Consider the following 26,639-nt stretch of genomic DNA (forward strand, 5'->3'; position numbering starts at 1 on the left):
GGACCCAATTCAAACAGCATTGAAAGCCATGGTGGGGGGGTACAGTCAGGAGAGGAGAGACTAGAGTGATGGATCTGGCTTACTTTTTAAGATGCTCCTTCTATAGGATGTGCCATGGATGGGAGAAAATGTTCCCACATCACAACTGGACAAAGGCCATGCATGATTCACAATACACGAAGAACTCTCAAAATTCATCAGTAAGAAAACAGACCACTCAGTTAGAAATGGGCGACATACTTGAACAGGTACTTACCAAAGACGCACAGGTGGCAATTTAATACATAAACCATTATTAGTCATCGGAGAAATATAGATTAAAACCATGAGATACAATTGTACACCTATTAGAATGTCAAAAATACATAGTACTGCCAATTCCAGGCATCAGCGAGGATATGTAATGACTGGAACTCTCATACACGGCTGGTGGGAATTCAAAACGGCAAAGCCACTTTGGAAGACAGTTTTGCAGTTTCTTATAAAATTAAACATAGATCGGTTGTAAAAGTTTGCAGTCTGTGTACCGTGGAGCACTACTGGGCCATGAAAATGAATGAGCAGTTGCTCAGCAGTTGCAGCAGCTGGGACACATCTCAGATACATTTGGCTGAGTAAAGGAGGCCAGGCCCAGAGACTCCATATGGTGCATCCGTACGTCGTACATACTGGACAGTCCCAGAATACGATGTTCTGAGAAGCAGAAGCTAGAGGGACAGAACAGATCTGTGGTCCCCAGGAATTGGGGTGGGGGTGCTGGCCACAGACAAACATGAGGGACTTCCTGGGAGAGTTGGAATATTCTATATCCTGACTGGCGTGGTGGTTCCGGGAATCTACACATGCGATAAAACCCGTAAGACGGTACAGCCAAAAAAGTGCTGTAGCTCCATGCGAGTGAAATGATGATGGTGATGGTGAGAAGTTTTCCATGGGGCTCTCTGACAGCCTGTCTTTGGCCCTCTTGCTTGCCATCTCATGTTACTCACAGCTCTGAGCTCACTTGGCAACCAGTCTCACTCAGGTCCATCCCCCTTTGCTCCTTCTCCTGCTTGGGTCCCTAAGCCCGACCCCACCAGTCTGCCACCTTGCCTCAGGTCTCCTCCATTCTGGAGCACCCCAGCCAGCCTTGGTCAGCTTCCATATTTCTCTTCTTGGTGGCAAGTCCTCCTCACCCCGTTTGGGGAAGTGGAGAAAAAGCATGTTCTTGGACACCGCTTAGTGCCCAACATGTGTCCACTTTGTCCTCCCCCAGCACCACCTCTAGGCAAGGGGGTCTCTCAGGGCTTCCCCTAAGAGGCCCAACACACATACGAAAGATATGGGAACCCTACGGAACTGAGCCTGGTTTTCTTTGAGGACGCTGACCCTTCTGTCTCTGTGCACTACCCTCACCTGCACTGAACATGCTCCAGCCCTCCTCCTCCTCCTGACAGTCCTCCCTTCCTCCCTCTATCTCCCTCTTCCTCCCTCCTCCCCTCCTTCCCCTTCCTCTTCTTTTCTCCTCCTCCTCCTCCTTCCTTTATCCTACCCTCCCCTCTTCCCTCCTCCTTCCTCTTCCTCTCTTCCCTCCTCCCTACCTGACCTCCCACAGCAGCTGGAGCTCAGCCTGGCCCACACTGAGGGTCCTGACTGCCTTTACCTTCATTGTGGGTGGCAGCCAGGCACACAGATCAGTCTCACCAGAGCAGAGAAGAACATTCCCCCCCTCACCCAACACCCCAACCAGACATGGCTCTTGGGCCTCAGGTGACCTGGTCAGCTCCGGGGAGAGCTATGTTCACTAACAGCATGATCAGGACCCCCAGGCTGATTGTCTTCCTTTTCACAAAGTCAGCAGTTGGCCTAGGGAAGAAGATGCTGGGTCCAGGCTTAGCACAAGATGTGTACATGTGTGAGCTGTGATGACCTCTGAAGTTGGGGTCAGTGTTGTGATTGTTCTAAGTCCCCCCTCCATCCTGGAGCAGCTCCCAGGGGGTCTGGGTGCTAAGCCAGCTCCCATCTCCTCTGCAGGGATGTCCTCTGGAGGGTCCTGCCTGACCCCTGGGGTGGGGTGCCCTGGAGCTAGGTGTGCAGGAAAAGCAGCCAGATCTCCTGATAGGGTGCAGGAAATCTGTGTGGGCTGCAGTGGATAAGGCCTGCCTTAGACATGCATCCTCTCCTGATGGAGGCCGTGAGCCTTTCGGGACCCAGGACAGGGGGCGTTGGGAGAAGCTGGGAGGGGCAGTGCTCGGGGACAAGCAACCTGGGATTGGGACTGTCTGCCTTTCCAGTCAGCTTTGCCAGGGCTCTGGGTGTGGACAGAAGGCCTGGTACACCAGGCAACGTGTCCCTTGGGCCAGGACTGCAGTGACCTCCAGCAGTGTGGGGCGAGGAGGGGTTGGGGGTGCTTCCAGAGGCCTTGAAACCATAGACACCAAGCATTGGACTGTTAAGGTGGCAGACCACCCGTGGTCCAGAGAGAACGAGGCACTAACCCAGAGTCACACAGCGGTCCTGGCAGGACGGGCCGGGACCTGGGTGTGCTGACGCCTCTCCCAGAAACCGTCTGTGTGCCCTGAGCTGGCTGTCCCTGACTGATGGCCTAGAGCAGAGATGGCCCGGGCTTCCCTCCACACTGGGAGGCACTCCAGCCCCCTGCACGCGTGAGAAACCTAACCCGGCCGCCTTCTCAGGGCCCCGGGCTTCCGTCCGCTCTCACCTTCCTCTTTATGGAAAAACCCTCGGGTAGATTGGTTCCCATGACCAGGTGCTGCCTGCCCTATGCACACGGGGTGACCTGCCACAGAAGGGATTGACCTCCTCCAGAAGAGTGGCTCGCTTCCAGGGAAATAGGAGTCACCAGCTGGCCTTCCCGTGGCGGGAGGTGCTCTGCCCCAGACCCTGTTCTCAGAAGGATTAGGGAGGCTCTCTCCCTGGCCTCTTACCAGACCTCTTGCCCTGGGGGGATGGGGGGTGGGGAAGACCTGCACTCCCTCCTCATCCACATCCCCCCACCCCCCTGCTTGGCCCCGCCCCTCCACTGCCCTGCCCACTGAGGTCCCAGGTGAGCCTGTGCGGAGAGGGAATAGGAGTCTGTGTGTTTGTATCTGTGTGGGTCCAAGCATGTCCATGTGAACGTAAGTTGGGAGGAGTCTGTGTGTGTGTCTGGGTGTGTTTCCGGGCTGAGCAAATACAGCGGAATCCCTTTGGCTTTCTCTCCCTAAGAGCAGGGGCCCGGGGCCTCCTTTGTAACTGCTGGGCTCAGACTCCCTTGGTCAGCTCCCTTGGTCAGACTCCCAGGCTGCAGAGGAACCCACGGTGGGGCACGGTCACCTGTCTCTTGTCCCCAAACCTTGAAGCTCACCCTTCTTCGCACAGAGGACATCACTTGGGCTTTTCTTGTGTGTGGGTTTTGGAAAGAACCCTTGCTTTGTGTGGCTCTGTTGCTTGGAATGGAGAATGAGCACATTGCAAGTCTGCTGGGATTACATTTGGTGCCAGGGAAACAGAAAGCCCGGCAAGCCCGACAAGCGGGGATGTCTCCTTCTGGACCCAGAAGTGCAGAGGGGGCTGTCCGGAGAGGGTGAGGGTCTCCATGATGCCCTGAGAGAGCAGGTCCTTACCGTCTCCCCTCCGCTGGGGCTCTCCTGGGCAGCCCGTGGTCTCGTCCTCTGGGGTCTGGCAGACCCCATAGGAGAGCGGAGGACCCGAGGTGACGATGTGTGAGGACATGTGGATGCCCTCACGTGTTCCCAGGTATCCAGGTGCTGGTGTGCCCAGAGGTGACCTGAGTAGCCTTCTGAGGCTCCCCGCCCCCCCTTTAGCACCCCGATGGCTTCTCTTCCCGGAATGGTGAATTTTCATGGAAGCCCAACCAGCCTGGCTTGCTGCCTTCGTCAGACCAGCCGAAGGGGACGGGGGCTCATAGTCTCTGCGAAATCTGGGGAGAAAGATGGGAAACCCAGCAGCAAAGCAGCCCCTTCCTTAATCAAAGGACGGACCCAGAGGATGTGCCGGCTTCCCGCCATCGCTGAGGACGGCCCTCCACCCCAGCCGGTGTCAGCTGGCGCCCATCCCCCCACCCCCCACCAACCCCGCCCCACGTCTCACGAGCCCTGGCAGCTCACAGGTCACCAGCTACGAGGGGCCACGGGCTAGGACCATGCCACCCAACCAGAGAAGCCCCCTGAGATTCTGCTCTGCATGGCTCCTGCTTCGGGAAAGGTGACCTGTGCCGCTGGGAGACCTAGCTCTCACCCCTCAGAGCCCGAGCATCCTTCTGTGACCTCCTCGCAGCCAAGTGCAAGGATCCAGAAGTTACTGGCACACAGCTGTGTTCCGTCAGCGCGGAGGGGAGGAGGTCTTGGCACGAATCAGAGCGTTACCAGCAGGCTTGCAAAGCAGGCCACGGGAGGTCAGCTGGCATGGGCCTCGGGCGTGCACATCCGCCCGGTGCCCCGTGACCCCCACTGGGCTTGGGACAGCGGGGTCCCGTGCTGTGGCCCTTTGCTTTCATGTGGCCACCTTAGAGATGCTGCCCCAGGCCCGATCCCCCTTCTCACCGCAGGAGCGGGGTTTCAGGGCACAGGGGAAGGTCAGAGGGCTTCTCCGGACATGCCCTCCTCCCAGCAGCATCCTCGGCCCGAGTCTTTTCTCACCACAAAAGAAGAGAAAAATGAAAGACCAGCGGCAGGGGAGGAGCTTGAATTTAGGGGAAATGGAAGAGGACAAGTTCCTACCAGAAGGATTTACTGCTGTTTACAGGGACGAGATGGGGACAGCTCACTGTCCTCCCATGGATCCTGCACCAGGAGAAACCCGCTGACAACCCCCCACCTCACTGCACCCCACCCCGGGCTGCTTTGGGGCACCCGCATCCCCTCTGTCCCTGGTCCGTGTCCCCTGCCCTCCTCTAAGCTGACTGGGGGGCTGCCCACGGCCAGGACCCCCACCCGGAGAGCTTCCAGAAGCTCCTACATGTCCAGGCTCAAGTTTGACAAACCCTCACGTTCCTCTCCTTTCTGCCTCCCGCTTCCAACTTCTCCTCTTCGGCCATTCGGGAACCCCGGACCGACTTGGGGGGGGCAGAGGGGGGCAAGTTCTCACCGGCAGGCTTGCGCTCACCAAGCAGTGCTGGCTGGACGCTGTGCTCGCCCTTCTTGTGTTGGAGGGTTTTTCCCCATTTGGAGCAGAAACACTTAGCAGCTTCCTGCAGACGGCTCTCCCCCCAGCCCCAACACCCTCCCGCCTCCACGCCCCACACCCAGGCTTCCCTGGGGAAGCGGGTGGGCAGCGGAGGGAGAGGCTTCATGTCTGCCTCGCCCCCCCCCCGCCCCCTGAGCGCACCCCTGGATTCCAGGAAGTGGGAGTGGGCCGGGAACGCGGGCGCCCTGTCCGTGTGGGCACAGCTCCTCTTGCCCGAGCCGCCCAGGCTTGGTGGGCACCTTGGTTGCTTGGGCTCCTGGACAAAACCTCACAGACGGGGTGGTTTTGACATCCAGCATTTTACTTCTCACAGTTCCAGAGCTGAGACATACAAGATCGGCGACCCCAGCTCCTGTGTTTTGGGGGAGGCCGGTTTCCTGGGGCAGGGGCACAGCCTTCCTGCTGCGTGCTTGTGCAGAAACACTCTCTCTTCCTCCTCCTAGGAGGGGCTCACCCCAGCCTTCCAGCCTGTTCCAGAGCAGGACAAGGGGTATAGGGGAGCTGTGACGAGCAGCCCCTGACCTCCACCTCCCAGCGCGGCCGCCCCCTTTCTTCAAGGGCCCCGGGAGGGCCCTTCCCCTCGTCACTCTGCACATCTAATCGGGGTATTGAACTAGGTGGTGGCCGTGGCCTGGTCCTGAGGTTTACGGCTGGCACCTCGGGCCTCCTGGCTGTAGATCAGGGCAGGCGCGGTAGCCTGGCAAGTCCCACCTCCCTGCCCACCCCCTCAGGCCTGGCACACCCCCAGTCTGTATGCGGTCCACACCTGGGGGCCTGGGAAGGAGGCCTGGGTGCAGAGGAGTGAGGAGATGCAGACTCACCCTCTAGGGATTCAGACTCTTCTGCTGGTGATGAGCCTGTGGGCTGTGCCTTCCTGGAAACATCCTTCAGTGTCTGCTTTCCTCTCTTCCCCTCGGGGCTTTGGAGGGGCTCCCCTGCTCCATTTCCCACCTGCCCACGCAGGCTTTCATGATGGTCCATTTTGACTTCTGTTGCCCATTTCCAGGGGAGCAGGTGGCCAGAGATCTGAATATGTTCTGGAATGTGTGTGTGTGTGTGTGTGTGTGCTTGACTGGGCCTGCCTTCCCAGCGTGGGGGTCTATGTGGTGCCATGGGAGGGGCCGGCCACCCCCCACCGCCCTCTGACCTTCCTGTCGTGTGTCCTCCACAGCCTGCGATTGCCACCCCGTGGGCGCCGCCGGCAAGACCTGCAATCAGACAACGGGCCAGTGCCCCTGCAAGGACGGCGTGACCGGCATCACATGCAACCGCTGTGCCAAGGGCTACCAGCAGAGCCGCTCTCCCATTGCCCCCTGCATAAGTACGTGCCCCCTCCTCCTCCGGGCTCGGGGCTCCGGGCTTTGGCTGGGCTCCGGGTTTAGGGCTGGTGGTAGATCACCTTCCCTGAACCCTGCTGATATGCAGCTGCTTGAACGCTTTTCCACGGGGGATGCCGTGCGAGACTTCCCAAGCTGGGAGCTCAGCAGAGGCGGCCTGCTTTTCTCTGTCCTGAGAAAGACTGAATCGTCCACTCCCAGGGGGAAGCAAGCCCTGGAACTGAGGTGGCCTTGAACCAGGGCTCGCCATGGCAGCTGTGGCGGGAATTCCAGGATCCCCAGGCCCTGGCAGATTGGGAGCAGAACGGGCTGATGCTACAGGCTCCCGTGCCCTCCACAGCCCTTACAAGGGACGGTGACTCCCCTTATAGTCCTGGTGGCCCCTTGGACCAGCTGCTAGCCCCCTAGTTGCTGGAACGAGAGCAGGGGATGGGCAAGATGGCAAGGGCCACTCCGGGGCCCTGGATCGGAACAGACTTCATGTTTTATAACCGGTAGGACTCTCCCAGGTGTTAAGAGTGGACACTTAGTCTTGGTTGGAAGGCAAGACCTTGGCCTTCCCCATTCCTTGTGCAAGACTGACCTAACCCAGAAGGGCGAGCAGAAAAAGGGGCAGATCCCAGCGAAGTAGGCAGACCCGAGGGTTGAGGTTGGCATCTCTAGAACGGGACTTGGCCCAGGGATTTGACCCACCTCCTGTTTTCGTGGGGCTCAGTGTTTTCTTTTAATAATTCTTTAATGACCGAAACCAAAGTCAGAAGGCGAATATTTTATGACACGTGGGATGTGTGTGATGAGAAGTGGCGTGTCCGTGAACTTACACGGGGACACAGGCATGCCCGCTGTGTACCCGCTGTCTGTGGCTGCGTGGAGCCCTAGCGAAGCTGAGTGGCTACGTCAGAGGCCTGTGGCCCGCAGAGCTGGCCACGTTCACCAGATGGCTCTTCCTAAGAGAGTCTGCTGGCCTATGGCGGTCACAGGGGCCTGCTGGCGGCGGATAACCCAAATCCCAGCCCCCTGGGAAATCGAGCTCCGCATTTCTCCGGTGCAAGCCCCTTGACACGGTTTTCAAGACCGCCTCTACGCGTCAGAGTCTCAAGGTCTGCAGAAACCCTTCTCTTCCATCTATCCAAAAAGCTGCAAACTGAACATTTCTAGAAAGCCGGGAGGAAACCCAGCACTGCCCCCAGGGGGTGTGAAAACATCAGAAAAACAAACGGAGCTCAGAAGTGGCTGGTACCTCCACTTCAGAGCCTCCCGGGGGTAGGGGGAGGACGTTGACGTGGAGCCGGTGGCCCACAGTCGGGGACAGAGACCTGGGGAAACCGGATTTCTCACTCTGCAACCTGTTCTGGCAGAGGCCAGGTATAGACCTGGCCATCCGCCCTGGGGTTTCTGGGAGCTCCAGCTACGGGCTGTGTTACCAGGGAATAGGAGGGCGGGGGCTGGGCTCCTGCCTGTCAGATCACAGCTCTGGGAGACGGGCAGGAGTGGCCCCCCTGAATGGAGGGCTGGGTCTCAGGCATGCCCCCCGGGTCCCAGCCAGCAGTTGTCTCCACCCACCAAGCCTCAGGACACAGTTGATCTGTCTGGAGGTTGAGGGAGGTCTTTGCCGGAACAGTCAGCTGGTGGCCAGAGTCCAGGGGATTTGTGGAGACCCCTGTGACACCCCCCCCCCCGTTCTTGTGGTCCGGCCCCAGAGGAGGCAAGTCCCTCCCCTTGGGGACTTTTCCAGAGACTGGCAGGACCTCTTCACCTTTCCTGAGCACAGGGCGGAGTCAGGGGCTGGTAGGAAAGAATTGGCTTTCCAGGTGGAAAGGGAACGACCCCAGTAAAGCACATGCTTCTCGCAGGCCCTTGGGTTGTCCTTAGTCTTCGGGCCACCGAGAACAGCGTGAGCCTGTGGGAACCTGGGCCAGGGGTGCAGACCCCTCTGCATGCGTGAGGTGCCTCCCCAGGCCCCTCACATGCAGCCCCTGCCACGGAAGGCCTCCTCGCCCACCCGGGGAGGTCAGAACGAAACAGCCATGTCATGTGGGAGGTCAGCCCTCCACGCTGTGGGGCCACCCTGCCTGCTCCCCACTCCTGTTCCTGCCCACTTGGAGGGACAGTACTCAGAGGAGAGGCAAAGCAACGTTCCGGGCCCCCCCTGCTGGTTTCCTCCAGCTCCCCGGCCCTCCTCTGCTGGGGCTGAGGAGTGGGGAAGGGAGGAGGGCCCAGGGAGGAGTCTGTGTCCTGCTCATCCTCTTCCAAGGTCACAAATAACGTCTCCTTCCCTCGTTGTCTCTTCCTCCCACCCCAAACCTCACAGAGATCCCTGTGGCACCACCGACCACGGCCGCCAGCAGCGTGGAGGAGCCAGAAGGTAAGCGTGTCCCTCTTTGCCAGTGGGGACGCCAGGGTGGGGGGAATCAGAGCTACAGGACTCCCGAGAGCCGCCGTTGGGGCCCTGCTGGGTGCCTTTGGTGCCCCACAGGCTGGATCGAGTAGGAGGAGCCACAGGGCATTTTCCCAGTGATGCCCCCTCTAGGAATAAAAGGGAGGGGGCTTCCTTCTTGCCCCAGCATGAGACCCACAGAGGTGCACCCCTCCCGCTCATCCCCCAAGAGCAGCAAGGTGCCTGTGTGCCCCTTACCGTCCAAGCTGGGGCGCATACTCCTTCCTGGAGCTGCCGAGAGGCAGGAGGTGGGGAGGGGATAAAAAAGGCATCTTGAGCACAGGGGTCCACGAACAGGATTCGGGGTGGGGGTGCAGGGAGCTGGGAGAGGAAGAACATTGCACCCTCACTGCCCCTCACTTCTGCCTGAAATCAGCGTCTTTCCGTGGACCGCCAGCCCCCAGCGGGGTGGGGGCAGGGGGCAGCGCACGGAAGTCACAGCGAATTTCACCCCACACACGAGTCGGTGCAGAGATCATGAAAATCTGTGTGTGTTTGCTGGCGCTTTGCTTCAGAATGACGGAAGTCACCGGGCCTGCTGCAAGATCCTGATTTGTAATCATTAATAAAGAAGCTTCTGTATTACATAACTGTATCGTAGAGCTGGGTTTTGGGGAAAATACTCGGATAGGTATAGTTTAGTGTGATGCGTTTCCTTTGTACTCTGGTGTGTATTATTTGTGCATTTAGAATTACTGCTAGGAGAAAGGGCCCCCGGGGATCCCCTGGCCCTTGGTACTGGAGGGGTTCTGCAGCCTGGGCTCTGGGTACAAAGAGGGCTTGTGGCCTGGCTGGACAGGGGGTGCCTGGTGGAGAGCAGGCCAGGCCTGCCATGAGGGCAACAGCCCGCAGCCAGGAAGGGACAGAGTCCCTGCGGCCACACCGTAGAAAATCACCGAGATCTGGGTCTTGGGTTGTTGGGCAGTCTGAAGTCCCCTTTGTTTGAGCTGCGGGGGACCCTTCCAGGAGAAACAGCGGTGGCAAGGCTTGGTAGAGAAGTAGGGTCCCCCAGTACCTGGGAGGTGGGACGAGGGGGCTCTTTCTGTGAAGACATAATTCAGAGGAACCTCCCTGTTCATCCAGCTCTGGGGCGGTGGGGGAGGGGCATTTTGGAAGCTGGAAGACATTTCCCTCCAGTGGATGCCGACTTTCTCCTTGTGACATGGGTCACAGGAGGACTCACCTGGGCACGGTCCTCCTTGGGGTGGTGTGCGCAGCTGGGCCAAGGCCAAGTTGGGTCCTGGCCTCTGTCTGTCTGTCTGTTTGTCTCTCTCTCTCTCTCCCTGCTTCTGCAACTTGACTTGAAAACAGGCAGCCATCTCGGCTGCGCAGGGAAAAGTCTCCCGCACAACTAACTACTTAGAAACACTCGCAACCTCCTGTGGAGGGGGGAGGTGGGCAGGTGTGATGCTTGTCCCAGTGCCCGTGGCTGTGGCCTGAGCCTTTCTGACCTTCTCCGGGGTGTTTCCAGGTGCCTGGAAGTCCATGGTGCTCCCTCGGGGGAGCCGAGGCTACTCCCAGGCCTGGAGCACCGGACTCCGGAGCCGGCCACTGCCGCACAGAGCCCAGCTCGCCTGTCTCGGCAGGCCGGGGCGTCCTGGGCAGGAGGCCAGGGGGCCCCCTGGGAAGCGGGGCTGGGAGCTCATACTTCCAAGCCTGTCGATTCTTGCAATGTTTGAATAGGGAAGCCCTCCGTGCCAGGCTGCCTGAGAAAAGCTTGTTTACTTTTGCCTGCGTAATGGAGGAGAATTAATAAACGGAGAATTTGTCCTGAAAGCTGATGGACATAACCTCAGCCTGAACCCATTCCCCTTGAAGGGCCAGCTCACTCGGCGAACGCTGTCCACCTGCTCACAGAGCTGGCTGGGACCCTCTCTGGGGACGGGGAGGTGAGGAACGCCTTGCCCGTGGGAGGTCTGGGGGCCCCGGGTGGGGGGTGGGGACCAGAAACGGGTAGGAAGGGGATCGGGACCACCCACCCCATACCCACCTGCTTATGGTTGCAGAAACCTCCACCTCCCAGGCCTAAAAGAAGGCCACCTGACTTCGGCGGCCCTCCGTCAGCTCCAAGGCGATTGTCAGTCTGCATGTTTGGTTCAGTGGAAGGAGCGTGGTTTGGAGCTGGGCGCCACCTGGGGTTGGTTCTCCACTGGTGTGAGGCCTCAGGCAGTGACAGGCTTTGCTTTGTCCACAGTCCCTTACAGAGCTCTCCGTGGGCGGGAGCGTCCAGGGAAATGGTTGATGGCTGGCAGGGGCAGGCCTGGTTTGTAGCGTCTGCCGAGTTCCCTAGTGTAAACACTCCACCTGTGGCCAGTCCCCCCCCCCCCGCCCCCAAGCTGGGGCCCTGCGAGGTGCCTCCTGCCACCTGCTCCGAGGTGAGGCATGGACCAGCCTTCCAGGGGGGTCTGGAGAGAACCCGGGGAGCCCCCCAGCTGTAGGAAGGACCTCACCCACCGGTGCTCCCAGGCGTGGGTGCCAGGCTGGGGCTGACCTTACACGCGTCCCCTTTGGTAGTTTCTCAGCCCTGCCATCTTTTTCATGGGAGATCGGTCTATATACACCTACAACCTGGATTAGCTTGGCACTCTCTCATTTTTGGCTTTCATTTTGCAAGAGAAGCTATAGGTTGGGTACTGATAACACAGGCCAGGTTGCTGGGGGCCCAGGACAGTGGGGGAGGAAAAAGCACTGACTAAATCTGGAGCCCTGGGGCCTGAGTTCTGCCTGGTCTGGTTTCCTGAGACAGTTGTGTGTCCCCCCAACCCCTGGCCCATTATCCACTTGGAATACGTTCCAAGACCCCCAGTGGATGCTTGAAACCGTGGATAATACGGAACCCTGTTCATACTGTCTTTGCTCATATGTGCCTACCTGTGCAGGGCTTAATGTATAAATCAGGCACAGTGAGAGATGAACAGTAACTCGTAATAAAATAGAACAGCTATAGCAAGAGTCTGTAATAAAAGTTACGGGAATGAGGTCTCTCGCTCAACGCATCTTACTGTCCGGTGCTTGCCTGTCTTCTGGTGAGGAAACGATGGGGACATGCGCACGTGGGGCAATGAAGAAGGTGAATCGAGCCGAGCTGAGCTCTCCTGCCCGCTCACCTGCTCACCATGGGGAGGCGAGACTTATGGGCCTGAGGACAGGTGGGAAGGGTCAGCTTGCTGGAGGTCTCTTGAGAGGACCTTGGGAGGGAACAGGTGGTGCTGCCTGGGGTGGGGGCGGGGCAGCTGAAGGGACTGCCGGGGGTGGGGTGGTCCTCGTCACAGCCTTCCCAGCAGCTGCTGTTAGACCCCCAACTTAGCGGGGAGTTGAAAACCGGAAGTCAGTTAAAGGTCAAGAGCTTGCCTCTATGAGAGCTGAGAGGTGGAGACACCCCAGATGTCCATCGCTGCCCAAGTAGGTAAACATGGTGTGGCCTGTCCGTACAGGGACTAGTGTGTTTGGTCACAAAAAGGAATGAGGTACCTATACACGCGAGGTTTGCAGAATGAGAGAAGCCGCGTAGTGCGTGATTCCATTTATATGAAATGCCCGGAATGAGCAAATCCGGATACCAGAAGTAAGATTAGTGGTTGCCAGGGCCTGGGAGGTGGGAGGAGTGGCAAGTGATGTGTGATGGATACCTCCTTTTTGGAGGTGGCAGGAAGGTTCTGGAACGAGACCAGGGGGATGGGTCATGTTGTGAATGTGCTTAATGCCAATGAATTGCCTCATTGAAAAGGGTGAGAACGGTAAATTTTAGGTGTATTTTACAGTAATTTAAAAAAAATTGCTTAAAACTTGCTTAAGGTCAAGGGTCCAAGAGAGATGTGAATGTGGGTAGCTTGGGGAGAGCTGAGTGGAGAGCAGGAGCCATGGGGACAGGGGGCTGGGGCACAAGCAGCCATCGGGGACATGCTTGCCCTCCTGTCCCTTTGATCACTTGGAGAATTTAGAGGCCATGGGTATCTTCGAGCACCTTCTCACGTCATCTCTACACAGGAGTGGCTCAGACAGCCTCTGTGCCTTCCAGGCGTTCAGCAGGGATCATGTTCCCTCCCATTATGTAAAAAAAGTCTGGCCACACAGCTTGCATCCTCTTTCTCCTTTTGGGGGTCATTGGTTTTCCTGAGCTTTCAGTACTCCTGCTGTAGGAGAAAGGGACCCGTGGGTCCACACAGGGGGTGCTGCTGGCAGGAGCTAGGGTCCCTGACCATGTAGGCAGCTGATGCCACTTGTAAGAACTAGAGTCTGTTAATGGACTGAAATCCTGGTTTTCAAAGGTGGTATGAAACGGGACATTAGCCTGTCCAGGTTCAGCTATTTCGGTCATGACCATCGGATAAGTGTGACCCCCAGGAGAGGTTGGACCCGACACACGATGAAAGATAAATAGATTCTAGCTCAGCAAAGAAGGGAAAGGAGATGACATTCATGGAACTCTTACTCTGTGCTAGGCACTCTTCTCAGTTATTAGTTGTTAATCATCCGTCCCCCACCCAGATGAGGTGTGCACTGTTATTGGCCCCCATGTTGCCCAGGAGAGACTGAGTCACAGAAAGGTCCAATAGGACCCATAGGCAGCACAGCTGGGATCCCAGGCAAAGTCTTCTGGCCTCGGAGTTAAGCTCCATGTCATTCTGTCTCCAGGGAGCTATGCTGGTTGGCCAGTTTAGAGTAATTTTTAAATCTATCTTCCAGAACATGTGGTAGCATTCTACCAAGAGAGAAGACAAACCAGTGTGTCTGTAGGGACCAAAAACCAAGGTAGAGGTAGAAGGGCAGCTGGTTAAAAGCTTCTGTGTTTTTGCAAGTGTCTGTTACAGTGGCTCTTGGGGGTGTGTTGGGGGTGTGGTCCATCAGCATGAGGGGCTGGCATGGCTGAGGCCACAGGTTCTGGGCATGGAGGGCCATGCAGAGCTCTGTCTTTTTGGTCGCAAGTGGCCCTGAGCACTATGAGGCAGATGAATCAGCTTATAGAAGAATATTTGTGACATGGACAACCAAACATTAATATCCTCAATAAATAAGGAGCTCTTATAATTCAACAAGAAGGGAGAGATTCCATTATAAAATTGGGTTGAGAGAATGAATTAGAAATTTGGAGAATTTATACACATGGCAATAAGCATCTGAAGTATTATACTTACTGGGGCGGGGTGGGGGGGGCAGGCACCTTTCTCACACACAGGATGATACTTGTATCCTAAGAACATGCCAGTAGAGAAACACCCAAAAACTGTTACAATGGGTAGGAGCATGGCCAGGATTAACCTTAACACAATTAACATTCAAAGGGCAGTAACTTTTCTTATGTATCCATAAGAACAACATAAAAAGTGACCTAGTGAGTGAAAATGTTAAGGGGATGTCTGGCCTATAGTAAGTGATCAATGAAGACACAACATTTGTATAATAGAAACAGAAGCCCAATGAGAACAGTACCAGAAATATCAAGTATACAGAAATAAGTGTAACCTTTAAAGTGCAGAATGTAGATTTTTTTTTTTAACAAAGGGTAAAACTTCTTGAAGGGACACTATGGAAAATCAGAAAGGAGGGGGGGGAGAAAAGGAAGATCTTACCACATTCTGGGAGGGTGGGAGTCAAGACCATAAAGTGCCAATTCTCCCCAAAATAATCTGTTGGGTTAGCATGATTCTTGTCAAAATTGTAATGGGACAGGACAGGATTCGTAAGTTCAGCTAGAAAAATAAATACTCATAGGCAGGAACTTTTTGAAAAGAAGAGTAATGAAGGGTAACTTGGCCTACCAGATTTTTACAGTATTATAACCAGGATATTTAAATTAGTGTGATAGAGAAATTCCACAAGCTGAGTAGAAGTCCAGAAATAGACTCAAATGTAAATATAAGAACTTAGTAGATGGTAAAGCTGTGATTACTAATCAGTGAAGAAAGAGTGACTCAATCAGTAAATGATGCTGGGAAAACTGACTATTTATTTTAAAATAATTATAGATGATATTTCTACTACAGGCTGTAAGCCAACATAAATCCCAGTGGAGTAAATATTTCTATATTTTTAATGAATCCTTAAAAGTCCTAGAATAAAATATATCAGTGTCAATGTAATCTTGGGGCGAGGAAAGCTTTCTAAATATGATACAGGAGTCATAAATCATAAGGGGAAAGATCCTAAGTTGAAAAAAGTGAAAACCTCAGTCTGTCAAAATTTTCTATAAGCAACAGAAAGACAGACTAAAAGCAGAGAAAAATAACTGTGATGTGGATGACCAAAGATTAATATCCACAATAAATAAAGAGCTCTTACAATTCAACAAGAAGCGGGGGAGATACTATTACAAAATTGGGTTGAGAGAATGAATTAGAAATTTGGAGAATTGATACACATGGCAATAAGCATCTTAAGTATTATACCTACCTATTAATAAAGAAACAGCATTAACAATAATACCATTTTAAAACTTACTAAATTGATAACCGTTTACAAAACAAAAAGTAATTCCCAGTTTTTAAAGCATTGGGGAAACAGGCACTCACCCACTCTGGTGATGGGAGGTCAGGTTGGTACTGCTTCTATGAAGGGTGATTGAACATAACATATCATAAGGTATCTTTGACCCACACTTTCATTTCTAGGAACTTATCCTAAGGAAATAGTGATGTGTACCAAGATTTAGCTACAAGGTTCCTTTTTGTGGCATTGTTTATAGTAACAAAAGAGGGAAACAACCAGATGTCTTTCAATAGTGTTACTCAGTTACAGGTTCTCCGTATAATTATGTTGTAGGAGAATATTGAAATATGAAATGGAAAGATATATTGCCAAAGCAGATTACACATGGAGGGTCAACTTTGGTGAACAGAGGGACCATATGCATGATTAATGATAAGTACATTCTGGAGGGCCAGCTTTGGCGAAAAGCCTGGCTTATAGAACTTGTTAAGTAAATGATTTCATTGTGCTCACATATTTCTGTGGTTCTTGGCGATGGGGCTAAATTTGCTCCCCTCCCCCAGGGGACATTTGGACATTTCTAGAAGACATTTTTTTTTAAAGATTTTATTTATTTGACAGAGAGATCACAAGCAGGCAGAGAGGCAGACAGGGTGGGGCAGGGCAGGCTCCTTGCTGAGCAGAGAGCCCGCTGTGGGGCTCAATCCCAGGATCCTGAGATCATGACCCGAGCTGAAGGCAGAGGCTTAACCCACTGAGCCACCCAGGCGCCCCTGGAAGACATTTTTGATTGTCACCACTGAAGGGAGGGTGGTATTGCTGGCATCCAGTGGGGAGAGATCACCCCAAAGACACAGGGCAGCACCCCCAACAAAGAATTATCCAGCCACATATGCTAATACGTGCCTTCAAGGTGGTACACCGGCACAGGATGAAATCCATGTGTTCGCTCCAAAAGTATTAAGGAAAGATGTTGCCACATTCATAGACGGGCTCATCTGATACTCGGGACATTGAAATGGGGGCAGCTGAGGGTTTAGAAAGCGATATTTTCGCAAGTCAGCAAAGAAATCTTGTGTTCACGTAGGAAATGTTTGCTAGTCTGTTTTCCATGGAAAATGTGGCCCAATCTAAAATAAAATCCCAAATTTTCAGTGTTCCTATAAATTGCTGTATTTTGGAATTAACGTGACTTAACAAATTGTTACACTTTTTATTGTGGAAAAACCTCAGAGCCCCAGGGAGGACAGAGTGGTGGATACCCCCATCCCTGTCACCTAGCCTTAGCGAGTCACATTTTGCCCTCTTCACTTCAAGCATTTAGTTTTTTGCTGAAACATTTTTACTTATTTTATTTTATTTAAGAATTTATTTATTTATTAGAGAGAGAGTGAGAGAGAGGATGAGAGGGGAGAAGGTCAGAGGGAGAAGCAGACTCCCCATGGAGCTGGGATGCCGATGCGGAACTCGATCCCGGGACTCTGGGATCATGACCTGAGCCGAAGGCAGCTGCTTAACCAACTGAGCCACCCAGGCACCCTTTCCTGAAACATTTTTAAAGAAAAGCTTAGGGATGGCTGGGTGGTCAGTTGGTGAAGCATCTGCTTTTGGCTCAGGTCATGGTCCCAGGGTTCCAGGATGGAGTCCCGCATCGGGCTCCCTGCTCAGCGGGGAGTCTGCTCCTCCTCCTCCTCCTCATCTGCCTTTATCCCTCACCTTCTTGTTCTCTCTTTCTCAAATAAATACATAAAATCTTTAAAAAAAAAAAAGCTTAGACATTACATTTCACCCCTCAATATTTCAGAATACCATTTCTGACAGCTTAAGGACACGTTCCTAAATCTTCTCCATAACGTGGTTACACCTGACAAAATGAACCAAACATCGTTCGTGTCAACTGGCACCCAGACGGCCTTCAGACTTCCCGCGTCCTTTGTAGCTGGGTTTGCCCGAAGGTTTCGTTGTTAACGCGCTGTGCGCTAACGGGTTTTACAAAGCCTTGTCTCCAGAGCCCCATCTCGTCCCCGGGCACGGGCTGCTTCTGAGGCCATAACGCATGTGGGGTGGCGTGTCTGATGACAAGTGTGACGTGTCCACCATCCATCACCGTCATTAATCTCGTGGCTTAACGAAGGGGCTGGACCACGTCCAGCCTGACTGTGGCCCGCGCTGTGCCTTTGGGGTGGAGGGTGGGAGGTGTGAGCTCTGAGCCTCCTTTAGGGGAGTGTTGCTGAGGAGGGGGAACCGCCACAGCAGAGGACATGAGGGAACAAGACACCATCGTGAATCCTTGCCATACTACTCCGTGGTGGGAGCGGAGAGGTTTCCCAGTGATGGACCATGTCCATCAGGGCGCAGGGTGTGAAGCCTGGTTTCTTGGTCCCGGTGTGGCTCCAGTAGGCCTGGAGAATTCTTAGTTGGGGTGTGGGGGCTCTCTGGTGCATCCGGGGTCTTGCACGCAGCCCTGGCTTCCCCCCTCCAGACAGTCGTGATAATCCAGGGTCCCCCAGTGGACAAAACAGCCCCGGGATGAGAACCACTGGGGTAGATGCAGATTTCCTGACCTCACCCAGTCCCCCCAGAACACTCCAGGAAGGGAGTCCCGAGGCCAAGCCCAGGGAACGTGCGGCCTGTGTGTGGGATCTGCTTTGTCCCCCCTGGTTGGGGACCACGCTGATCCCAGACCTATTCAGTTGGAGTGAATGGAATTGTCATCTTCTTTGACCATTGGTGACCCCCAGGAAGGGCAGTTTCAGAGAGCCTAGCTTACTGTTTGCATCCCCTTGGCCAAGAGACCCGGCTCTGGGCAACCTGCCCGAAGCAGACCTCTTTCCTTCCTTCTCACTCTGTCTGTCTCTCCGTCTGTCTCTTTTTCCCTGCCCTTCCTTCTGTCTCTCTTCTCCTCCCCTCTCCCACACCTTCCTTATTCCTTCTCCCGCCCTGGTCCCCTCCCCCTCCCCCTTGACTCTCCCCTGTTGGGGGTCTGCACAAAGGCCTGGGGCAGAGGTCAGGGTGGGGGTGAGCAGGGGGTGGGGGGAGAGCACACTACGCCCACCCCCCTGCCTGGGGACTCGGTCACCCCAGGGAGCACAAAGGAAGCCATTTGCATAGCGGGTTTCAGGACCCCATTGTTTCCTCTGCAGGTGGAAAGGGCCACCAGCCTGGAGGAGGATAAAGGGATGAGCGGGGAGGCCAAGGGGAGGCCAGGGGAACAAGTGGGGGGCGGAATATTTAGCCCTTCCTGGGAGCTCTTCCCACTGGGGACTCCAGGGGACGGCTGATGGGAATGGGACAAGTGACAGGTGTCAGTGAGAGAGGGGATTGGAATCCCTGGGGCGTGCCCCCGTGTCACACAGATGTCCCAGGGTCCTTGTTGGTGAGCAGGCTGCGGGGCTGGACAGAGGAAAGCTAGAAGCCTCCGCACAGGGTTCCTGTCGAGGCCCCGGGCTGGGCACCGGTGGGCGGTGCACCGTGGCTGGGCTGTGCCAGGAGGCTGTCAGAGCCCCAGAGCCCATGGTCTGCCCTCTATCTTGGTCAGGACTGCTGTCAGCCTCGGCCCCAGCAGAACCTTTTCAGCCAGGGCCCTGGAGCAAGTAAGGCTCCCCGTGCCCAGGGGTGGGGGTTGGGCAGCACATGCAGTGGTCCCTTCCAATTCTTCTATACCTTGCATTTGTCACCAGGGCTCACAGCTGGAGCACCAGGAGTTGACTTTCTCTCTGTTTCGGAGGCTGGAATTCCAAGATCAGGGTGCCCCGGGGGGGTACCACACAGTCTGTAGTGGGTCATAATGGCAGCAACCTTAAACCATGTAGTTTTTTTACTTAAGAGCATGGATTGTTTTTCATGATTCTCTCCCCACCCCAATTAAAGTGTCCTCCTAAGCTAATTGATAGTTTGGCGCTTGGTCTTCTCAACGACAAGGAAGCCCAGTGGGCTACCTGATCTATCCAGCCTCTCCCGGCTGGTCAGGAAGCCAACTGAGTCATAGGGCCCGCTGGCCCCTGGGCTTGGGGGGTTGCCTTGGGGGCTTTTCTGGGTCTGTGTTGAAAGGGCCGTGGGGGATTTAGACCATGAAGGGTGCCAGGACCCAGGGGAAGGGAAGGAGAAGGGGAGAATGGACTCAGGCGTTATCTGCCTACTGACTGGGTGTCCTCCTTACTGTGGACATAGACCTTCAGAGTTGGAGGGAGCAACGTAGCCTTGAGGCGGGGAGGCTGCCGGCTGCCTCCTCCTGCACCCAGGGGTGATGCCCAGACTGCCCTCCCAGCCGCACCTCCTGCTGTTCTCTGCTGCTTTGTCCCTCCGCCCCTAAAGCTGTGGGTCCCTGCTGTGCCCCAAGGCGTGGACACAAATATTAGGGACTTTGTGTCTTGGGACCCCAGGGCAGAGCCACCTCTACTGGACTGGTCAGGGTCTCCCTGGGGAAGACGACGCCAAGTGTCATTTGCCCTGTTTTATGATCTCTGCTCAGTAGCGAAGGTCTCTGTAGGATTGAGAAAAGGAGAAAGTCGTTTTGTTTGCCGAGATTAGAAATGGGCTGGGGTCCAGGCTGGATTGGGCTTTCCACCCATTGCCCTCCCCTGCCCCCTTCCACACCCAGCAGGTGGGACCCACTCTCGGTTTCCTGGCCAAGCATTCCTTCTGCCCCACAAGGCCACCTCCTTCGGTGTCAGGGTTGGGAAGTCATACTTCAGTGTCTGCAGCAGATGGAAATGGCTCTGACAAGGTGGTCATCTTTTCAGGCTCCGGAGTCCAGGACTGTCCTGGCTCTGGACTTCATCCCTGCCCTTTTTCCTCTTTGTGGTAAAGGTACTGCTGTAGACGGAGGAGAAGTGGAGTGGCAGCCATTCTTTGGGGTTATCAGGGGCCCCGAGACAGAGATTCTTGTGCAGATGATTTACTGAGGGTTGTTCTTGGGAGAAATTGGTAAAGGAGCGAGGGAAGGACAGGGTAGCAGAAGAAGCTAGGAAAACATTTGGGTTTGGGAGAAGTCTGGCCCCAACCTGATCCCGTGGAGAGTTGAAGAGTGAATCACACCACAGTTATCCTGCTTAAAGGTCAAAGGACTAGATAGTTATACCTGCCATGTAGCCTGGCCATAGGCTGTGGACTGCCTGCCCCCGCCCCCCCTGGGAGGGGGGTGTGCAACTTCCCAGCTATTTGCAAGCAGAGCAGTTTCCATCAGCCAAGGGCAAGCCAGAGAAGGTACAAGTGGGAGCCATTAGCCGCCAGCACCTGCAGCTGGACGTGGGTGCGCAGGCCCCATAAGGGGGCTCTGGGCCGGGTACCAACCACATCTGCTGTGCCTCCTACACTGTTTGGGGGGAAAACACGTTTTACTGGGACTTGGGGACCACCTGTGGGTCTTGTGTACTCCAACCTCCCTACGCTGTAAAAAGACCTGGTGGTTATTCTCTGGAGTCCCGTGTCCCCCTCTGGTATCCAGCCAGTCAGTAAGGACTGTGGGTTAGGGCAGGCAGTGGCCACGTCAAGTGGCGCTAGCAGCCCCACGCAGGTGTTTCTGGTTGGTTGGCTCCGTTCCAAGCAGTGAGGCAGGGGCCCAGGCTCCTTCCATCATGTGGCTCTGCCCTCCCCTCGGGCCCTGGAGTCATCACTGGTTTGGCGGGAGAGAGCTTAGGGCCCCTGTGGGAGGCTTGTCTGGGCATCACTTTCTCCCACCCACACCGTGTCCCGTTGGCCAGAACTCAGTCACATGACCACACCTGGCTGCAAGGGGTGCTGGGTAATGTAGTCTGTAAGCCCAGGCCAGACTTCTTCGGGTGTCACGCCTACCCATGTCCCATTGACCAGAACTCAGTCACATGACCACACCTGACTGCAGTGGGGGCTGGGCAGTGTAGTGTGTAAGCCTGGGTCAGAGCTTGCCCAGGCATCACTTCTCCTTGTGTCCCATTAGCGAGACTTCAGTCACGTGGTCACACCTGAACGCAAAGGGTTTTGGGTAATGTAGTTCGTTAGCTCAGGAGGCACAAGAACCGAGCACACTCTTTCGCCATAGACCTTTGTTCGCTCTGCTTGACTTCAGGGGCCTCTGTGGCCACCTCTGTCATCGTGGTGCCCCAGTTATTGGCACTGGAAAGAGATGGCAAACTGTGAGGGCCTTTTTCTGTGTGTAGGAAGGAGGGGGGAGGGGGCGTGCATCTTGCCGGACAGCTGGGATTTGGGGTGTAGCTCCCTACCCCCACCCCGGGAAAGTAAGCAAAAGCCAGACCGAGTTCCAAGGCATGACCTCATTGGCAGTGGCTTAACCAGCTAGGCCAATCTGCCAACCAACCAGCCGGCAGACACTACAGGGCTACAGGCATCCCCCTTTCATGACCTTCCTGGGGAGCCCCAGCTTAGCCTCCCCCTCCCTTGCTCCCCTGAACCACCCTCCAGTGCAGACAGCAGCTCCGGGCTGTGTCCACCATTGGCTCTGGCAGTGTTTCGAGAGCCAACTGCATCCCCATCGGGACAGCTTTGTTTTCCCTGCCGAACACAAAATCCCCTGTTCGCTCAGAGAGCCGACAAGGAGACCCCGTGGGGCCGGCCCTGTGGGAGCAGATTCCGGTGAATGCAGCGCCCCGAATGGCTTCAGCTTATTAAAGGCGAATACACGGGATAACTCTGCCCTCCAAGTGGGAGCCAGAATGGAGGGCACAGAGCTGCTCCAGGGGATTAGTAGCCACAGACGGACGCTGGCAGGTGCAGTCTTTTCTGCAATTTGGAAGGGTTTATGGAATACAGATCCTGCGCTCTCTAAATCCTTGCCTTGGCCTCTTCTGGGCTGCGGGCTGCAAGTGGGGATTTCTTGTCCAGCCAGGCTCAGTGATGCTTTTCGAGGACCCTGCACCCCTCCGTTCCCAGCATTCCTTGGGAATTCCAGTCGGAGGATTTGTGCTCTCGTCTGTTTATTCATTCCGTCTTCATTCGTTCATCCCCTGCACACTTCCTGAGGGCCGGTGCGGGGGCCTGTGCTGTGTTTACAGAGATGATGGAACCCCGTGGAACTCTCCCTGAGTTCAGGGGACTGTGCGGGAGAGTCAGATGATTCTGAATCAGACCGTTAACCTGGGACAGTAAGTAAAGCCAAGTTGATCATGTGTCAGTAGCCCCCCACGGGGCCTTCCACGGGCCTCCCAAGGTCAGGCTTCACCGAGAGCCCTCGCTGGGTCTGTTCCTCCTTCATCCAAAGCCGCAGGTCCAGGGTGGCTCGTCACCAGTGCAGATGACGAGCAGGAGAACCAGTGGCATATCTAGAAATTTGGGGTCCTCAAGCGAAACTCCTAGAATGTCCATCTGCTGTGGCAGAGTTGACATATGAAAACAGCTTGGGGGGCTGTATTTCTCTGGCTCAGAGACAGATTCAGTCTCCATGTCATTCCCACGTAGAGACGGGACCCCCGCCATCTGCCCCAGCTGGAGACCCCTCATTGAGCTGTGGGCAGCCCGTCTTTCTGAAGCAAGCGGACTTCCTTGTTTGTCCTCTCCAGCGGGTTTGCTGGGCTCATCTCTGGTGCAAGGATTTTTGTTCAAGGTTTTGATGAGTGTGTTATAGTGGGGAGGGGGGACGAAGGGGGTGGTGAGGATGTCAGGGCCTACCACAAAGCCTGCTCTCGCAAGGGCAGAGGCACATGAAACCAATGGGCTCTGAGTAACTGTCCTTGAGCTGGGGGTTTGGGGGGTCACAGGCTGCTACGGCCGGTTACTACTTACGGGAGCTGGTGCTTGTGGAGGCTGGGTACGGAGCTGAATGGTGTCCCACACGTATGCCCCCACTCCCGGGAGTCAGAGCCTGTTAGACTTTCTGCACGCGAATTTTCCCAGCAGCCTCTCCGGGAGGCCTGTGCCTGACGCGTCCGGGGCGCCCTCCAGTACTAGGAGACGGAGGCTGAGCCTCAGTTGGAAATCCTGTGTCTGGGGAGTTCTTGGATACCGAAGAGGTGGTTGGTTACAGAATGGCAGACTGGTATAAACGACGACCTTGGCCGTCTCTTGACAGCCTAGACGTGTCCGGGTGGGGAGGGCAGCACAGGGATGAGGCCCAGGGTATCTACTGGCCTCTTGGTGACCTCCAGCCTTTAAGCGCTGCAGTGGTCAGGGGACAGTGGCTGTGCCTCCACCAGGAACGTGAAGACTTCTAGAACCTTCTACGGGAGTTGGGGGGTGGGGAGGGGAGGGGCATTTGCATGGTTATGTGGAGCCTTTTGAGAATGCTTTACTTCCCCAAGGCAGACACACTACCCTCGTTCTGCATGTGGGAAGGTAGAGGTTTGGTCATGACGGGGCGTATTTCAGTATTTGCCAGGGTTCCTGCGTGGCTGGAGGACGACAACCACCCCACCGCCAGTACGGTTTGCAGACACCTGAGTCACAGTTCCTTGAAATGCCATGTACCTTTTTTTTTTTTTCCTTTTTGATCATTTCGGATGGAAATCTTTCCCAGATGCCTCGCCAGCTTTCCCTCTCCCTGAGCAGTGCCCACTGAACACGATCCTGCCTTTCAGGTGCTGCGGTAGGTGCAGGACAGGATGGTGCTGGGATGCTGTCGTCATCCCGAGGCTGTCCAGCTGTGGTAGGACCACTTGCCTCTGTTCTCTGTGGCCCTCGGATGTACCACATGTGCTTCCCTTGCTCTTGTTGTTTCCTGCCTCCTCTCCACCTTCCGCCGGCTAGCCCCTCCTCCTCCCTGCCATGGGTCAGTCTCCAGAGGGGCCCCCCCACTCTTTAGATCTCTCCATCCTTCCATTCCGTGTTCTGGGGTGGTGCCGACAGCATCCATTCTCAGTCCATGAGGAAGGATGCTTAATCTATGAACAGAGACCCCAAGGGATTTGCTTTTACGATGGCAGTTGGGCTGCTTGGACCTGCTCCTTCCTGGTTCTCCCCTGCCCTGCCCCGAGACAGGCAGGTGACCTCTGCTTCAGCAGGACACTGTGGTCCTGAAGCATCTCCACACTCTGCCTAGATACCCGTGAAGGGAGGAGGAGACAGGACTAGTCCCTTTGGCTCTCACTTCAGATAGCCGAGGGACAGAGAGTTTAATTTAAGGCGAGGGACCAGTATGGTGGGACTTCTGAAAGCTGTGGTTTTTGGGGTTTGGGGGAAACAGGAAGACTTGGGACGCTTTCTTTGAAGGTCTTGTGGGCTGATCTGTTGGGTAGGTGGGCGGTGGGCGTGTGCCGGGCTGGTCTGGAGTGGAGAACGGAGGCCACCTGTGGGAGTTACGGAAACAGGTGAGGTCCAGCTCACAGAAGTCCTGCTTAACGTAAACTCAGAGGCCTGGTGAGGCATATTTAGGCTTGACCTGGCAGCAGGGAGGGACCAGGGAGGGCCGGCCCACCTTGGAGAACCCTTCCAGTGCAGAGAGGCTGGGCTCCCTGGCCTGTGCCCGATGTATCATTCGGAATAAACCACGGATGGCAAGAATGTGTCAGCTTTGCCAGGGAGTACTGAGAACAGGCTGATGAGTTCTGGGGTTGACTGTGAGGTCTGCCATGAGCTCGGCACAGGATGCCGTTGGCCCATGGGCTGCCTGTTCGCTTTTCCCGCCCCAGGCTTGCTCTTAAGCCCTGTCTCCTCCAGCAGGCCTCATCCCCCTACCCCGGAGATAAGTTGCTAACGACCAGGCCCTACAATCAGGAGCCCCCAGTTTCATACCCACTTTCCTCTCTTTTTTTTCTTTTTCACCCTGCCCGGGGTCTCGTTTGACGCTAAGGGCCAGAAACTCCTCTGCTGTTTCGGGGGGTTGGGGAGGGAGCGCCTCCCAAGACCCTTGTAGGAGAAGTCTGTCCCTGGGTGCGGCGGTTTCCTGAGCACCCGAGAAGGGCCCAGGGGCAGCTGGTGTTAGTAAAAGTGACGTGTCCCCGCCAGCCGGGCACCCAGGACACCGGGCATTCAGGGCCTCAGTCTTCTCATGTTTGTGATGGAGATGGCAGTGCTGACCCTCGAGCCCGTCTCCTCAGAGGTTGTTACGCTGCTCAAAGGCTGCGGGTGGAAAGCGCACCTGGGTTGGGGGGGCTGCCCAGGTGTAGGCTCAACACGGTGCAGGTGTTCAGGCTGGAGGTGGGCTGAGCCCCAGCTGCATCTTGTGGACAGGACAGGATCTGCCATCGGGGAACGGGGTGACCCCAAGGCCCGTGGGACTGGGGGCAGAGGCGGGGCTGGGGCCATCTTTGCGGTGGGATGAATCCCGCCGGCGAGGTTCCCACCATCTGGGGAGGACTGGGGGTGGGCGGCCTGGGGTCCGGAGAAAATTCTGGATGTCCAGGAGCTGGTTCAGCCTGCCGAGCTGTCCTGCCTCCAGTCGGGAGGGCTTTCTGCAGCCCCAAAGGCTCTGGGCAAGAGGCTTTAATCTAATTACATGCTTTATTTCAGCCAATTTGTTTTCCAATCCATCTTGTTCAGCAAGAAGAAAGAGCGCGCTGAGGGCTCACGGCACCCTCTTGTTCCAAGTGGAGAAGAGGGGCTGCTCTCCTGCCTCACGTGGCCAGCGCAGCCCCTGACCTCTCCCAGCCCGGCCCCTCCACCCCCAAAACCGGGCTGGAGGCCGCCCTGCCCCCCACCCCCCTGGGAGGGGCCTGGGCTGGTCACCGCACTCATCCGAGGGAGGGAAAGGCTGCTTGCTGGTCCCCTTTTCCAGGAGGCCAGTGTCCCTATGCCTTGTACCAGGCTTCCAGGACAGGCTTCCGGGGCAGGTAGTGTTGGGGGTGGGGAGGGCAGGGTACTCTTTCCCGTGGGGTCAGCCCGGTCCGCAGTCTTCCTAGCTCCTCCTGGAAGAGCAGCGCTCAGACCCAGGCCTCGGTATTTTAAATCTGCAAATATATTCTCACAATAAGGCAGCGGATTTAGAAGCCGTGTTATTAAAGTCCAAACCCGACACCAAAGCCCTCGCACCCTCCCCGGAGACGGAAGATTTATGGGCTCCGGTTGCACTCCCCAGGCAAGGAGCCGTGGCTCGCCAAGGGCCGGGTTTTGTGTCTCCCAGCGTTTTCCAGAATCGTCTTTCTCCACTCTCCCTTCAGAGCCCTGCCTCGGGCCTTTGCTTGCCTGCCTTCTCTGTGTTGGGGTCCTCCTGTCTTCCGCCCTTGGACAGGGAAGCATGGCGGCAAGCCGATCCCCCCCCCTTTTACTCAACTCATTCAAGGAATATTTATCGAGGACTTACACGTGTCCCGGGCCCTGTGGAGAGAGCAGCGAACGAGGCCGTGGCCCCCATCCTCGGGGAGGGAAGCGGAAGATAGACCAGATTG

The 26,639-nt window shown here is 55.7% G+C and overlaps 1 protein-coding gene across 3 annotated transcripts in view; it reads left to right on the forward strand.

Moving 5' to 3' along the window:
• The window catches only part of NTN1 (netrin 1), a 160,669-nt gene that overhangs the window by 109,300 nt on the left and 24,730 nt on the right, over positions 1 to 26,639 (forward strand). For 2 of the 3 annotated variants that reach the window (XM_044249082.1, XM_044249081.1), the window contains exons 4-5: positions 6,359 to 6,508; positions 8,836 to 8,889. In XM_044249082.1, coding sequence (XP_044105017.1) covers positions 6,359 to 6,508; positions 8,836 to 8,889 — 204 coding nt within the window. Of the gene's footprint in view, positions 1 to 6,358; positions 6,509 to 8,835; positions 8,890 to 9,337; positions 9,527 to 26,639 lie in introns of those variants that run through there. The other variant, XM_044249083.1, reaches the window with a different exon arrangement.

This window comes from Neovison vison, chromosome 5, assembly GCF_020171115.1.
Source record: "Neovison vison isolate M4711 chromosome 5, ASM_NN_V1, whole genome shotgun sequence".
NCBI classification, from domain to species: Eukaryota; Metazoa; Chordata; class Mammalia; order Carnivora; family Mustelidae; genus Neogale; species Neogale vison.